The sequence below is a fragment of the Nelumbo lutea genome, chromosome 6 (assembly GCF_056320005.1).
Source record: "Nelumbo lutea isolate HS-2025 chromosome 6, American lotus-T2T, whole genome shotgun sequence".
In the NCBI taxonomy this organism is placed as follows: Eukaryota; Viridiplantae; Streptophyta; class Magnoliopsida; order Proteales; family Nelumbonaceae; genus Nelumbo; species Nelumbo lutea.
The window spans coordinates 38601329-38614782 of NC_142689.1; the positions used below are offsets into that span (position 1 = coordinate 38601329).

A 13454-nucleotide genomic window follows, 5' to 3' on the forward strand; every position below is an offset into this window, starting at 1 on the left:
GAGAAAGGAATGACTGGAGAGCTGTTGAAGTTTTTCCACCACTGTCAAGGTAATACAGTCCACCAGTTTCATGCCCTCAACCAATATTCATCCCTGCCTTGAGATCCTGAAAAACACACATAGATGGATAAAAAGTAATGGAGCAATTAAGTGATTTGGTCAGTTTACTAACAGACATAAGATTAAAAGGCAATTTAGGAACATATAAAACTGAGGATAGGGATATAGGGTCTAGGTCAACATTACCAACACCACAAATTGAGGATGTGGAACCATTAGCAAGGGTGACAGATTGTGATGTTGAGCAATGAGATAGGGAAGAAAACACACTTGGAGTTCCAGTCATGTGATTGGAGGCTCCAGAGCCAATGATCCAGGGATTGGGTGTGGATGCCAAACAAGCCATACCTGAGTGAGCGAAAGTAGCCGTGTTCTGCTGTGATGTGGATTGGATAGACCTCTCATATTCATCACGGGGAACACTCACCATCTCTTTCATGGGACCATCTGTGGATGTAGGAGGTATCTGATCAGATAAACGATTCTCTTGTCTAAAGCTGTAACTGGTGTCACTAGTCACAACATGATTGGCCCAGGTTGAGGGTGGACCATGTAGATCATAATAATAGTTAATGGTATGTCCATCCATACCATAATGAGCGCACCTCCTCGGGCCTGAACCACGTCCTCTACCACGGGCTCTCCCTGAATCTCTGCCCCCAGTACGACCACCACCACGATTATAAGTAGACCCACCATTGCCACTTTGGCCATACACCGGACCATTACTACCATCACGGCCAGATTGAGCTCCCCGAGCTCCACGTCTAGTACCACGGCCTCTCGACACACCAAAGACAGATCTATCTGAGATATTAGAGTTCTCAGTAGATCCGATAGAAGTCCTCCAGAGTCGAGCAAATACCCCTTCTAAAGAAGGGAGAGCTGATCCTCCTAGTATCTGAGCCCGTATTGGTTCATATTCCGATTTCAGTCCCACCAAAAATTGAGTCACATCAAGCTGTTTTCTCTGTTGTTGCTGAATTTTGACATCAGAAGTGAGAGGGTGATAGACATTCAACTCATTACGTATGTTTCTCATACTGGCATAGTACTCCTCAAGACTCTGATTACCCTGTTGCAGATTAAAGTACTCCTAATACAGTTTATACACTCTGGTTGTATTGTCCTAACCCGAATACAATTTCTTCGCATGGTCCCACACATCTTTGGCAGTGTCAAGAAACATGAAATTTACACTAATCCTGGGTTCCATACTATTCCATAACCATGTGATGATCTGAGCATCCTCTTGCTCCCAGTCTTCATACTTGTGAGAGTCAGTGGAGGGTTTCTCCTCTCTTATGTGTTTTGCCTTTTTCTTTGCCTTCAGAAAGACTTCGACGGGTTGAGCCCAAAGCACATAATTCTCTCCATTTAGTTTAGTGGAGGTCATCTGAACATTCAGGTAGTCTGTAGGCACTATCACATTAGGTTTACAATCACTGTTATCTCCCATTCTGTTATCACTGATTCTGCACACTTGCTGAATTCTATTATCACTGAATTCTGCACACTGCACACGACTAGATCACACTCGTCACACTGATTTCAACACTTGTTGCTGAAAATTGTACTCTTTACACCACAAACCCTACTCCTGCGGCTACCTGAAATTTCACCACTATATGATCACAACTCTTCCTTCAAAATACGCAAAAACAGCATAAACCCTAGCACGCTACTGTCTGAAACCCCAGCATATGATCTGAAACATACTTCCTATTTGATCCATAACGGAAATCATGCATAGAAATCTCTTACCTTATCACTGAAGGAACAACCACAAGAGCAGAAAATCAACCCACACAAGACAGCCACTACACCACACAGATCGGCCCTCTTCTCTTCATCGATTAGGGGAGGGCTTCTTAGAAACCACAACAACCGACCACAGAAGACACGACTGGAGGCATAGAAACCTCCAAGGGGAGAGGACGATCACTCCTTTTCAGCCCTTTCCCTTATCTCCAGTTGAATGGAGGAAAATCAAGAGAAACCCTAGATTGGGTGCGCAGAGAATAGAAATCTAGGCAGATTCGAGTGGCTCTGATACCATGTTATGATTTGGCCTGCCTTGGAATTCAAAAAAACCTAACTCCCATTCGGCCAAACATGTGCTTTTATTATTAAAATAATGGAAAAGACATATGTGCCCTTATTTAAGTAAGGAGCACTGGTTCTAACATAATATTACAGATCAGCAACCTTAATATAAGTATAAAGACCGAAATACCCCTACGCTAACATGTTGCTTTTGGATGCACTTAGCTTGGCACTTGTTAAGTACTTCACTTCCTGATAAACTGCCAGATAGACGTGGCTTTAGATATTTGCTCCTCAGTCTTGACATAATGATGGAACCTTTTAGATTTGCAGTTGCATGTATCGTATTGCTTTTAATTAGTTTATTATAGAAGTACAACCTATTCTCCCGCTGTCAAATCCTGTAGTTGATGATTCTCTTTGTTCTATGTGGGCCATTTGGAAGGAATGTAACAGGATGACTTCTGATGGTATCTCTTCTCCACTCTTAAGGATATGTAGTAACATATGCTGTACACCATGTTTTTTTAATCTTCTCAGATTGCCTTGTTTTCTTTGAGGATGCCTTATCCTCTTTTGCCTCTGTACATAATAATGGGAGATTTTTGTTATTTGAAACAAGTTCTAGAAGAATGAGTTGTGTCATCAGTTTGTTGAGTGTTTTTTTTTTTTGCCATTTTTCTCTATCACATGACTTTAAATCATTCCTCAATTTGCCTCTAAAACTGCTCTGTCTTGCTTAACATCCCTGTTGGTGGTCGTATACTGTTGATGGAATCACTGATTATGCAAGATAACCCAATGATATAAAAAATTTTCAAATTAATTAAGAAAATCTTTTGATTAATAAAAAATGTCTTGCCTCGATTTCATCAAGGCTCTGCTATTCTCCTCACCCTTCACGGCAGAGTTTCTGTGCTGCGACTGCTGTCCCTGTCCAGTTCTGCAATGTTGCTTCCTGGTATCAGAAAGTTGAATGACTGACAGCTACCTTGTCAATTATAAATATTGCTTTTCTATCCTTTCTGAGAAAAGAGGGGAAAAGTTGCTTCCTGATTCAGTGTATAAATTTTCAAACAAAAAGGGTAAATTGCAGATAGGTACCCTGTACTTTGGGGGTAGTGACGGATAGATACCTCGAACTTCTAGAGATAGGCACCCTGGTCCAATGCCATTAATCCATGTCACTGTGTGCAATGAAATTACCAAAATGCCCACATATATTTTGAACACCTGTCTAGCTTTATCTCATGCAACAACTACTATACAGCTATTCCAACAACAAAGCAGCTTCTTTTACTCTATTTTATTATTATTAATCACCAGGTTTATCCCAAACACTTAGAAAGAAGGGTAGTTTTGGGATTTTGGAATGTTTAAACTTTAAAGTCACACATGACTTCACATACTGCAGATAATTGATGGAATACTAACAGTTGGACTGGGATATCTATTTATGGGAATTGGGGGTGCTCAAGTGTTGCATTTGAAAGTTCAGGATGCCTATCTGTCACTACCCCAAAGTATAGGGTACCTATCTGTAATTTACCCAAAAAAGAAAAAAATTAAGAAGAGTCCTCCATGTGCAATTACCTAGTATTCTTTTATCTGATACTATTTACTGCTATTTCTATTTATAGCTATTTGTTAATTCATGTGATATCAGTATGAGAGCATACTTGACCAATCTAACTAGTGGAATATTTAATTAGATAGCTCTTATGTTTTATGTTATCAAAGTTGTCTTTCAAATTGTTTATGTGATTTTAACCTGTTGTCTTTATTCTGCAGGAAGAGTAACACCTGAAAGTGTAATATATAGCTTTGGCACCCTTTTGCTCGATCTTCTCAGTGGAAAACATATACCTCCCAGCCATGTAAGTTTTTAGTTCCTTCCCTAATGAGGCCATTCTGATAAAGCATATAAAAAACAACGGCTCAATGAGTAGATGGATGCTGGGATATCCTATTTTCCATCTTTTCATAATAGATGGCTCTGAAATTGACATCAATGTTCTAACTTTGAAAGGTGTGGGAGGCGTATGCCCGGGCCTCCAGGCAAGGTGCCCTCAAAATGCCCTGAAGTGTATGCTTTAGAGTCAGCAAAGGTTCAAGAGGCATATGCTTTCATATGCCTTTTGCATGAGGCGTGCTAGAGGTGTACACCTCATGCAAAAAGACAGAAAATAAAAAAGAAGAAAAGAAAGGAAAGAAAAGGAAAGGAAAAAAAGGGAAAGTAAAAAGAAAGAAAAGAAAAGGGAAGGAAAAAGAAGGGGAAAGAAAGTTTGGGTGGGGGCTCTGCCCCCAGACCCCCTTGGCTGGGGGAGGGGGTGTCTTGCTCCACTCCAGCTCACTCACCTCTGCTTCAACAAGACCCCCCCTTTCAGCTAGTGTTACACTAATATGTATCTTCATTCTTCTTAATATAAAACATCTTTAATAAAAAAAAAATCCCCTTCCTCTTCTTCCTCATCCCCCTCTTAAGGATTCTTACGCCTCTTACATTCTGAACTGCACTTCACGCCTCCAGGTAGTGGAATGCCTTGCGTTATGTCTCTGCATTTAGAACATTCATTGACATTACTGGGTGCAATGTTTAAATATGCACTGCTAGGCAGTTGGGTAACCATCTGATGTAGCTTGAAGAGATGAGAGGTTATCAGATGAGCCTGGGATTCATGTCCTGCAGATGCTCAAAGTACACAATTCCTTTTAGACTACCTGTTTTGTGGCCTTTGAGCACTGCAAGCGTGAGCCTGAGTATTTTGATTTATGTAGCTTGATTGCATTGAGGTGCATCAATTATGTGGCAAACCTGGATTGGAGAAAGAATGCTGGAGTTTGGACTTTGTTTTGGGGATATTTTCAGTAAGTGGTTCTATTTTATTTGGTCAGCTGGTGATTCCTTTTTTTTATTGATGTGGCACTTCCAAAGATATGGTCTTTTGTTTGTTGTTGGATTTTGCCAATTATCATCATTTTTTTGCACTCTAGTCAAAAGTTTTGTTACATGGGTTCAGATGTGGTTGTTGTATGTGGATATGTGTCCAGAAGTCATATCCATCTGATCCTGAACTCTTGGGATAGAGGGACTTGTCTAAGATTGGTTTGTTCATAGGTGATGGGTATGTAATGACATTATATGATGAGAAACAAATATTTAATTTCCAATCATGCAAACAAGCTACTTATATTTTAACCAATGTTTTAAGAGGTCAAAGGCAGGGGTGACACATAAATCTTGAGGCACTTTGAGGTATAAAATTGAGCTCAGCCTTAATCCCAACTATTTGGTATTTAGAAGTATCAGCCTCAATAACCCATAAGTAAATAGAAATTTCTATGTAATCCTGTATAGCTAATTTGGTAGACTAATGGTCTGAATTTAGTTTTTTGGAACCTACAATTCTATCTTTGATTGGCATTATACACTATTAGCAGACTTCATTTATCAAATTACTGAAATTTTGTTTAGAAGCTACTCCTTGTCATTTACAAATTACAATTTCAAGTACACACTTAATCAATTTATCTTGGGTGTAAATTTAAGATAATATTTCACATTGTTTTATCTATTTATCTACAATAAAAGTAATACTCTCAAATCCTCAACACCCCACATCTAATAGACAATACCACATCAATTAGATTGCATAATTTTAGTTTTTTAAAAAACTTATTACCAATATATTCATGAAAAACTATACTAACAGTGCAATATAACTTATCTTATTCAAGCAAATACCTATGGTATTAACACAGTCAACTTTGATAAGAAAAAACTTCAATCACATTAGCATGTATTCTATGCAATTCTGTCAACACATTATCCCTTTCTATTTCACTTTAATGTTTATATAGAACTGAAGAAGAAGAATATGAAAGAAGGCACCCCTATTCTCATATTATAGATGAGAGAAATCATCATTTGGTAATGGACCTTTTCAGAGAGAACATCTTTCAACATTTCCAATTGAGTCTGCTGCTATGTACCTTTTACCTGAATTCAATCTCCTTTGATTGCCAATCTGTTTTCTAGTTTGAAAGAGACTGCATGAAGTTCTCTCCTATTTAACATTCTTGTTCTCACTCAAACAAAAGTCCTAAGCCCCAAAACTTGGATTCTGTTTGCCTTTGTTTTCCACTCTTTAACTTCTCCAATTACTATTTCACCCTTTAAAATCCTAATCTAATGGCATTGATTTCTTTTTACAGGTCCACCAGTTGAGGCATGCACCTCACACAAAACAAGCCTCAAGCCAAAGGTGCATGCCTCACATAATTTGAGGCTTAAGCCTTGCATACAGTCCAAAAGGCTATTAAGACAAGGTGAATTGGCTCTGTCTTGCCTTGAGGAATAAGCCTTTTTGCCCAACCTCACAGCCTTTTAAGCCCATGATTTTAACTGAGATAGGCTTATAAATATTCATTATCTATAAAAAAAATGTAAATTACAAGAAAATGCAATGTAGTTGTGAAAAAAACTATATTTAAAATCCATATGGCATGAGGTTAAAGGGGGATTCCTGTTTGAACATTGCATAAGTTAAAGTTTCAACCTCTAATTGCAATACTTCCTTGACATTCTATTTTGTGTTACTTACATGGATATTTTATATCAGGCTCTAGACCTGATACGGGACAGGAATATTCAGATGCTAACTGATTCCTGCTTGGAAGGACAATTTTCAAATGATGATGGAACTGAGTTAGTACGCTTAGCATCCCGTTGTCTTCAAGTTGAGCCCCGAGAAAGACCAAATCTCAAGTCATTAGTGGCTGCTTTGACTCCTCTTCAGAAAGAAACTGAGGTCATTCTCTTCTCTTTCTTAGGTAGTATAGCATTTTATTCTTTCTAGCAACTAGGGATTTAGCAATTTGGCTGCTTTCTCTGCAGATTATGACCATTCTATTTGTTTTCTTTGATCTTTATTTTTTCCTCTGTCTCCTCTTCACGTTGTTTTGTCGAAACTCAATGTGTGACAACTTTGCACACTACAATACAATGTGTATGATAGTCCTCAGGTTTCAGGATGCTGTTCAATTTTGAGGGATTTTGCTCTATTGCTTGATATATCATGCATTCTTTTTTCTTTTTATAGTATGTTTATTGCTTAACTTATGAGTCATGCTTCAATTGTTTAATGAGATAATGCAAGTGGTTTGTGTAAAGGGTACAATCTTCCTGTGGTGATACTGGAATGCACTTGTTATGATGGTCCATTATGAATTCTTGATCCGCCAAGTCAAGTTTAACCACTAACTTGTGTAACTCACCAATCATGCCCCTTTGGGTAGGGGTGCTCATGGTTCGGTTAACCGCATCATGGGCCTTTATTTTCAAACTGAACTGGTGGTACTGGTTTTCCAAAAACCAGTAACTGAAACTGAACTGAAGCCGATCGGTTTGGTTAACTGCCAGTTCAGTTTATCGGTTTTTGGTTTTTCAATTTCATAATATTATATAATTAATATTTAATATTCATTATTTATAATATTAAATATTATATTATAAATAATAAATAATAAATAATATTATATGTTTATAATATATAATACAAATATATTCATTTATAATATAGATAATATAAAATATATATAATATACATAAATATATACAAATATATGTATACCAGTTGGTTTTTTCAGTTTTTCTTGCTCACCCCTACCTTTGGAGGTCACACAGTTTGTTGCTGGTTGGATCCCTTGATCAGCCAAGTCAAAGGCTGATATTCTTCAGAGTACATCTTTGGTTTTTTCCTACTTGTATCAAGTAGAAAACTTTTCTATGTTTGGCCTTTTTATAGTTACAAAAAAAAATGAATTGGACTTCTATGTTTATTGTGCATAAAACAAGGGGAAAGTTGTCTCCAGTGAAGTTACCATGACTTTGTTCACTTTATGAAATGACATAGTAAAAGAGAAGGCTGGTATTCTGTTAACATTTGGCTTTATAAACAAAGTTGGATTTGGCCAAGAAAGGCCTAGGTAAGTGATATCTATTTGTAAAGTGTTATTCCATTGACCTGAACTGAATCTGGGTCTAAAGAAGCCCCAGCCAAAAAATTTCCAAGTTCAAGTGAAGTGGGAGTCTCTGGAATATATGTTTTGATGCTACATTATCCATATATATGCATGAGCAAATATATAAATATGCCTACTCCTGTTTATGAGAAGAAGCCTTTTTCCTATACAAACCCAGGCATGTGTGTGCACATATGCAGACTATGTACATAACAATTTATTGGTTTGTATTAAGGATGGTGGCCCAGAACATAGTTATTGGTTAATAGGCACACATTTGAATACCAAGAATGGTTAATGGAGCTGATTTGGTTACCAATTGAACTTGAACTTTGAGGATTATCTTTTCAATCAAAGTATATATTCTGCAGGTTCCATCTCATGTTTTGATGGGTATTCCTCATGCTGCTGCATTCTCACCTCTATCCCCACTTGGTGAAGCCTGCTCTAGAATGGATCTGACTGCCATTCATGAGATTTTAGAAAAGACTGGGTATAAAGATGACGAGGGAACAACAAATGAGGTTTGTGCCCAATATCTCAATCTCATATTTAGTAATATATTTATTTAAGTTTCATTCCCCGGTTATAGTCATTAATTTATAGGTAGTCCAGTGGTTGCTTTTCATGAACTCTTATTTGAAGTTACAAGTTTCAAGGGCTTCAGAGTTTTTCTATGAAAATGGCAGATCTTGATTTATGTGGCAATCCCAAAATAAGTGTAATGATGCTTAACTAATGATTTTTGCTATTTGCCTTAAAATTTAGAAGAATTATTGAATATCATCTTAACATAATGTGGAGCTCTTCCTTACCTGCTTGCAAATGCATTTTCTACTTTTTTTAAGTCAAAGAGTGGGATGGTTTGAATCTTGTATTATTGCTATTTATTTGGTAGCTAGCTGGTTGAGTGTCTTGAAAAACAATTAACTGTTCTGCTGGCTTATGTTATCGTAAACTTTGTTGCATGTATTTTTTTCGTATTCAGATTCATTATTTGCAATCTGCTGCCTTAATTTCTTATTCTCACTAGGGGTGATCATGGGCCAGGCCGGATTTCTGGGCCTATGACTTTAAAACACATTATATTAAACATCTACAACATTTTATATGACATTTCATATTTGCATAAAATATATATTATACTTCATATAATATTCAATATTATATTTGATATAGGTGCATTGCAGGCTCCAGACTATAAATGGTCGCCCCTAGTTCTCATGTATTTTCTTGAAAATTTGTTTTCATGCATTAATTCCCATTTTTCTGCTAAGCCTAACACTCTCACCCCCTGCTTATAATATTAAATCATGGTCATATGGCGAATGTGAAACTTATATAGTCACCTTAGATTCAGAAGGTTATTTTGTATTCTCTTTCCTCACAAATTTTCCACAGCTGTCATTCCAAATGTGGACCAACCAAATGCAAGAAACATTGAACTCAAAGAAAAAGGGTGATACTGCTTTCCGACACAAGGACTTCAGAGTTGCAATTGAATGCTACAGCCAGGTTGGCTTCTGTTTACCACCCTTTCTTCTATTGGACCATTATATTTTACTCTATCCCGCACAACCTCTTTAAAGAAACCCACTTTTTTTTTATCAGTAACAATATCAAGAATTTCATTAATTAAAAGCAATCAAGTGCAACAAGAGGTTGTGAGTGTACATATAAAAAAAGACTTTGTGAGCATAGCCCTACAACCTCACCCCATCATCAACTACTTATTACATTTGGGTCCAAAATAATTTTGCCTTTTAAATCCCTATTTAGCCAAACTATCAGTCACACAATTAGCCAATCTGTGTACCCATTGGACTTCTAGCTGCATGGCTCTTGAGAACCATCTAAAGCACCTGATTTCATATCTGTAGTTTCATACAAGATACAACTCTACTACTATTCATTAACCAACTGAAAACCACTTTGGAATCATCTTCGATAATCTATCTTTCAGCCCACATTTCCTTGGCTTTTTGCACCCTAAATGTTGCTGCCAAAAGTTCTGCCTGACTGAATCTCCTTGACCTATTGGACCTGAGTGCAATTCAAGTAACCCATTCTCATCCTTTATTGAGGTCCTTTTAATTTTTGGTTTTAATTCCTGGAAAAACTATCCAATGTGAAACGTGAGAACAGATCCATTGTCTTCACCCAGTGTGCTACCCTCACTATAATACCTTCAATCCCTTCTTTTATCTTTCCCCTTAAAAATTCTTGCACGTCCTGCAAGGTCCAATCACAACAGCTCTTGTGCATGGGAAACCCACATTTTAAGAAACTCTTGATGCATCGTTTTCTCATTTATCTAAATTTCTGAGTACTACTCTTCCATCTTTATCTCTGAAAATTTGGCAAAGGTAATGTGAAAAAGTGAAAAAAATTGATGCATTTATTTCTAAAATAGAGAACCACTATGGGAAAGAAAAAAAAGCACAAAGAGGACAGTCCTTATTGGATGGAGTAGCTCTTTAATACCTGTTGTTGCTTATTCCAATTAACGAGTGATTATCTCGTTGCAAAACTTGATTGGTCCAAAAGCATGGTCTAAGGCATTTCATATTTAGATTTGTGGTTTTCCTTTTATTTTCTTTCTTTTTATTTTGGTGGGGGGGTGGCAGGTGGGCAATGTTATTGCATGTTTACTTCAGAGGAACTCCATCCTAGGAAAGATTCTGACATGTTAACTTTAGATAACCGGACCAGACCAGTTGAACGGCGACCCCTGCCTATATCCAGTTCAGTCATACCCTAGAAGCCAGAATAGGTAGAAAACCACCCAAAGCAAGCTGACCAGATGGTTTAACCAGAAAACTGGTGAATCGGTCCCAGTTTCCTATAACCACCTAGGTCTCAAATGTGTGGAATTTTCAAAATGCAAATGACAAGATTTGAATCCATGACCTTTTTACCATGCATATTACCATGTTACCATTAATCCACTTCATTATTTGCGTCCATTTATGAATCTTTAAGGTATATATTACATTAATGCACATGTATTTTAAAGAAAATGTGAGTTAGGAGTTTTGAACCCAAGTCAATTACTTTAAAAATCAAAGAACCAATCATCTTTCACTACATCCAAACATAACATTATTTGTATAATATATTATTTAATATTTATGTGACAGTGGTATATATATGTATATGCCACGCTTATAATGGTTTGACCTCCGGTTTGACTGCGGTTGAACCTCCCCCCTTTCCGGTTCTATGTCCGGTCTGGTTCTTTGAACATTGGTTATCTCAGACTTCAAAGTGCTCCTCTCTTCCCCCCCCTCTTGGATTTTACTGAATGATCTAGTAGTTTAATAATGACCTAATCAGATTATTACAAATTTCATTATTTTCAACAATTGTAAAATGTATTGCCACAGTCCAGGGGCAAAATGAGAAAGAAAACGAGGCACAATGGTTAGTTGTTTAACTTTTCTGATCATAATGATTCCTTAGACTGGAATGATTTGTAGCTAGCCACTAGACACTCCATGTTTACAAGGTGTCAAGGTATACTTATCTCCAAGGTCTACCCAGTGCGTATTTCATATGTGCTTTACATGATAGTCTTTATTGCAATTCGAGCATGAGAACTTCTTATCATAGAGCCAACAGTTTTCACATTTTGCAGTTCATTGACGCTGGAAGCATGGTTTCTCCAACAGTTTATGCCCGTCGTAGTCTGTCTTATCTCATGAGCGACATGCCCAACGAGGCACTTGCTGATGCAAGACAAGCACAAGTTATATCCCCTGGGTGGCATACAGCATCCTATCTTCAAGCAGCTGTATTGTTCACACTTAATATGAACAATGAAGCATATGCAGCGCTTAGAGACGGTTCGGCCCTTGAAGCCAAAAGTAATGCTGCTCTCGGACAATAAGTCTAGAAATTCCTTCACTTATGACTGGCTTCTTCTGAAGTTAAGCTACAAGGCATCTGAACATTCAGGGCAGTATGATAAAGCTTCATCCTATTTTGAAATCCAGTGATAAAATGAGGGAAAAAAAAAAAGAATTAGTTGCCCTATATTTTCATTTTGTATGAAGGGAAGCTTTTAAATGATTCTCTGGCCTTCTTGACAAATGGTCAGTGGGTTTTGGTCTGTTAAATGATGGTAAAGGGGGGCTCACTTTTTATTAATTCTTTTTCCCATCTGGTAGATTATCCCTCACAAGAGTTGACCAAAGAATTTCAGATATGAGAAAAGAATTATCACATATTTAAAGGGGTGCTATTGCAACATGTTAGGTTTGTAGAAGGATATGAATGATGCTTTACAGAACAGATGGGGGACAAGATTTGTTAGAAACTTGTAATTTCTGTACAGTAACTGGTTCTGGTTTGATTTGCTATGTGAAAATGGGTGTATTCTGGTGTTTTCTTTATTGTGTTTACCTTTTTGAGTCCTTGGTTAGAGTTTATCATTCATTTTCTGTTTAAAATTACTTAAAATTATACCGATATAGGACAAGCAATTAACTTGCCAAAAAGAAAGAGGACAAGCAATTATGATCATATACTGTTGATTGTGGAATCTGTACTACAGAACTAGCACCACTAAAGAGGCTAGTAGTCAATGTTGATTAAAGGTTCGCTACTAATGCATTCAGGCATGTTAGACTCATAATTATTATGAAGTACGGACAGATTGCTTGTGAATTGGCGTCAATTTCGCTCTGGCCTATAAATTCTGATCCGGGGCTGGACCTTCTTTCTACTTAATTGTTAATAATTTGTTATAAAATCACGAATTAGAAATCTGAAAAAGGGTTATGAGTCATATCAACTGTCATTAAAATGCGAGAATGATGGTTCAGTCCGGGATTGGAATTTATAGGCTCAAAGTACTGTTAGGTGTCAGTTCGACAAATCCATACTTTTTCATATCAAAATCATAGGTTGGTAGGATCTCCAACTCGTGTATCAGAGACCCAAATCCCGCTGCCAAAAACGCATGGAGGGTGATGTTACGTATCTAGTGGTTTAGTAATTGTGGTTAATGAGTTTGTGGGATGTTGTGTGTGAGTGAATTTACGGCGTAGGTTAATGGTTTAGTGGTTTGTTGATTACTTGAGTTACAAATAAAAAGGTTCTTGGGTGGGCCCAACCCGAGCTCGGGCTGACCTATCCAGCAGGGCTTAAGATTTTAGTCCTTCGGTTGGGTTGGCCCCAGGACTTCGGGTTTTATTATCTTTCGGATTGGGCCTGGCCCTTACCCCCAAAGGCCAAAGCCGGCCTAACAAGTGACTACACACATTCATGCATCTCTCTCTCTTTCTCTCTCTCTCTCTCTCCCTCAGAGGGTTCATTTACCA

At 37.5% G+C, this 13454-nt stretch overlaps 1 protein-coding gene across 14 annotated transcripts in view; it reads left to right on the forward strand.

The window, feature by feature from the left end:
* Positions 1 to 12524, forward strand: part of LOC148848632 (serine/threonine-protein kinase BSK3-like) — a 28289-nt gene extending 15765 nt beyond the window's left edge. For 11 of the 14 annotated variants that reach the window (XM_088951464.1, XM_088951467.1, XM_088951471.1 and 8 more), the window contains 5 exons: positions 3898 to 3983; positions 6729 to 6917; positions 8502 to 8654; positions 9532 to 9645; positions 11768 to 12524. In XM_088951464.1, the coding sequence (XP_088807590.1) occupies positions 3898 to 3983; positions 6729 to 6917; positions 8502 to 8654; positions 9532 to 9645; positions 11768 to 12019 (794 nt within the window). In that variant the 3' untranslated portion in view covers positions 12020 to 12524. The remainder of the gene's footprint in view (positions 1 to 3897; positions 3984 to 6728; positions 6918 to 8501; positions 8655 to 9531; positions 9646 to 11767) is intronic. The other 3 variants (XM_088951477.1, XM_088951476.1, XM_088951475.1) reach the window with 1 other exon arrangement.
* The last annotated feature ends 930 nt before the right edge of the window (positions 12525 to 13454 follow it).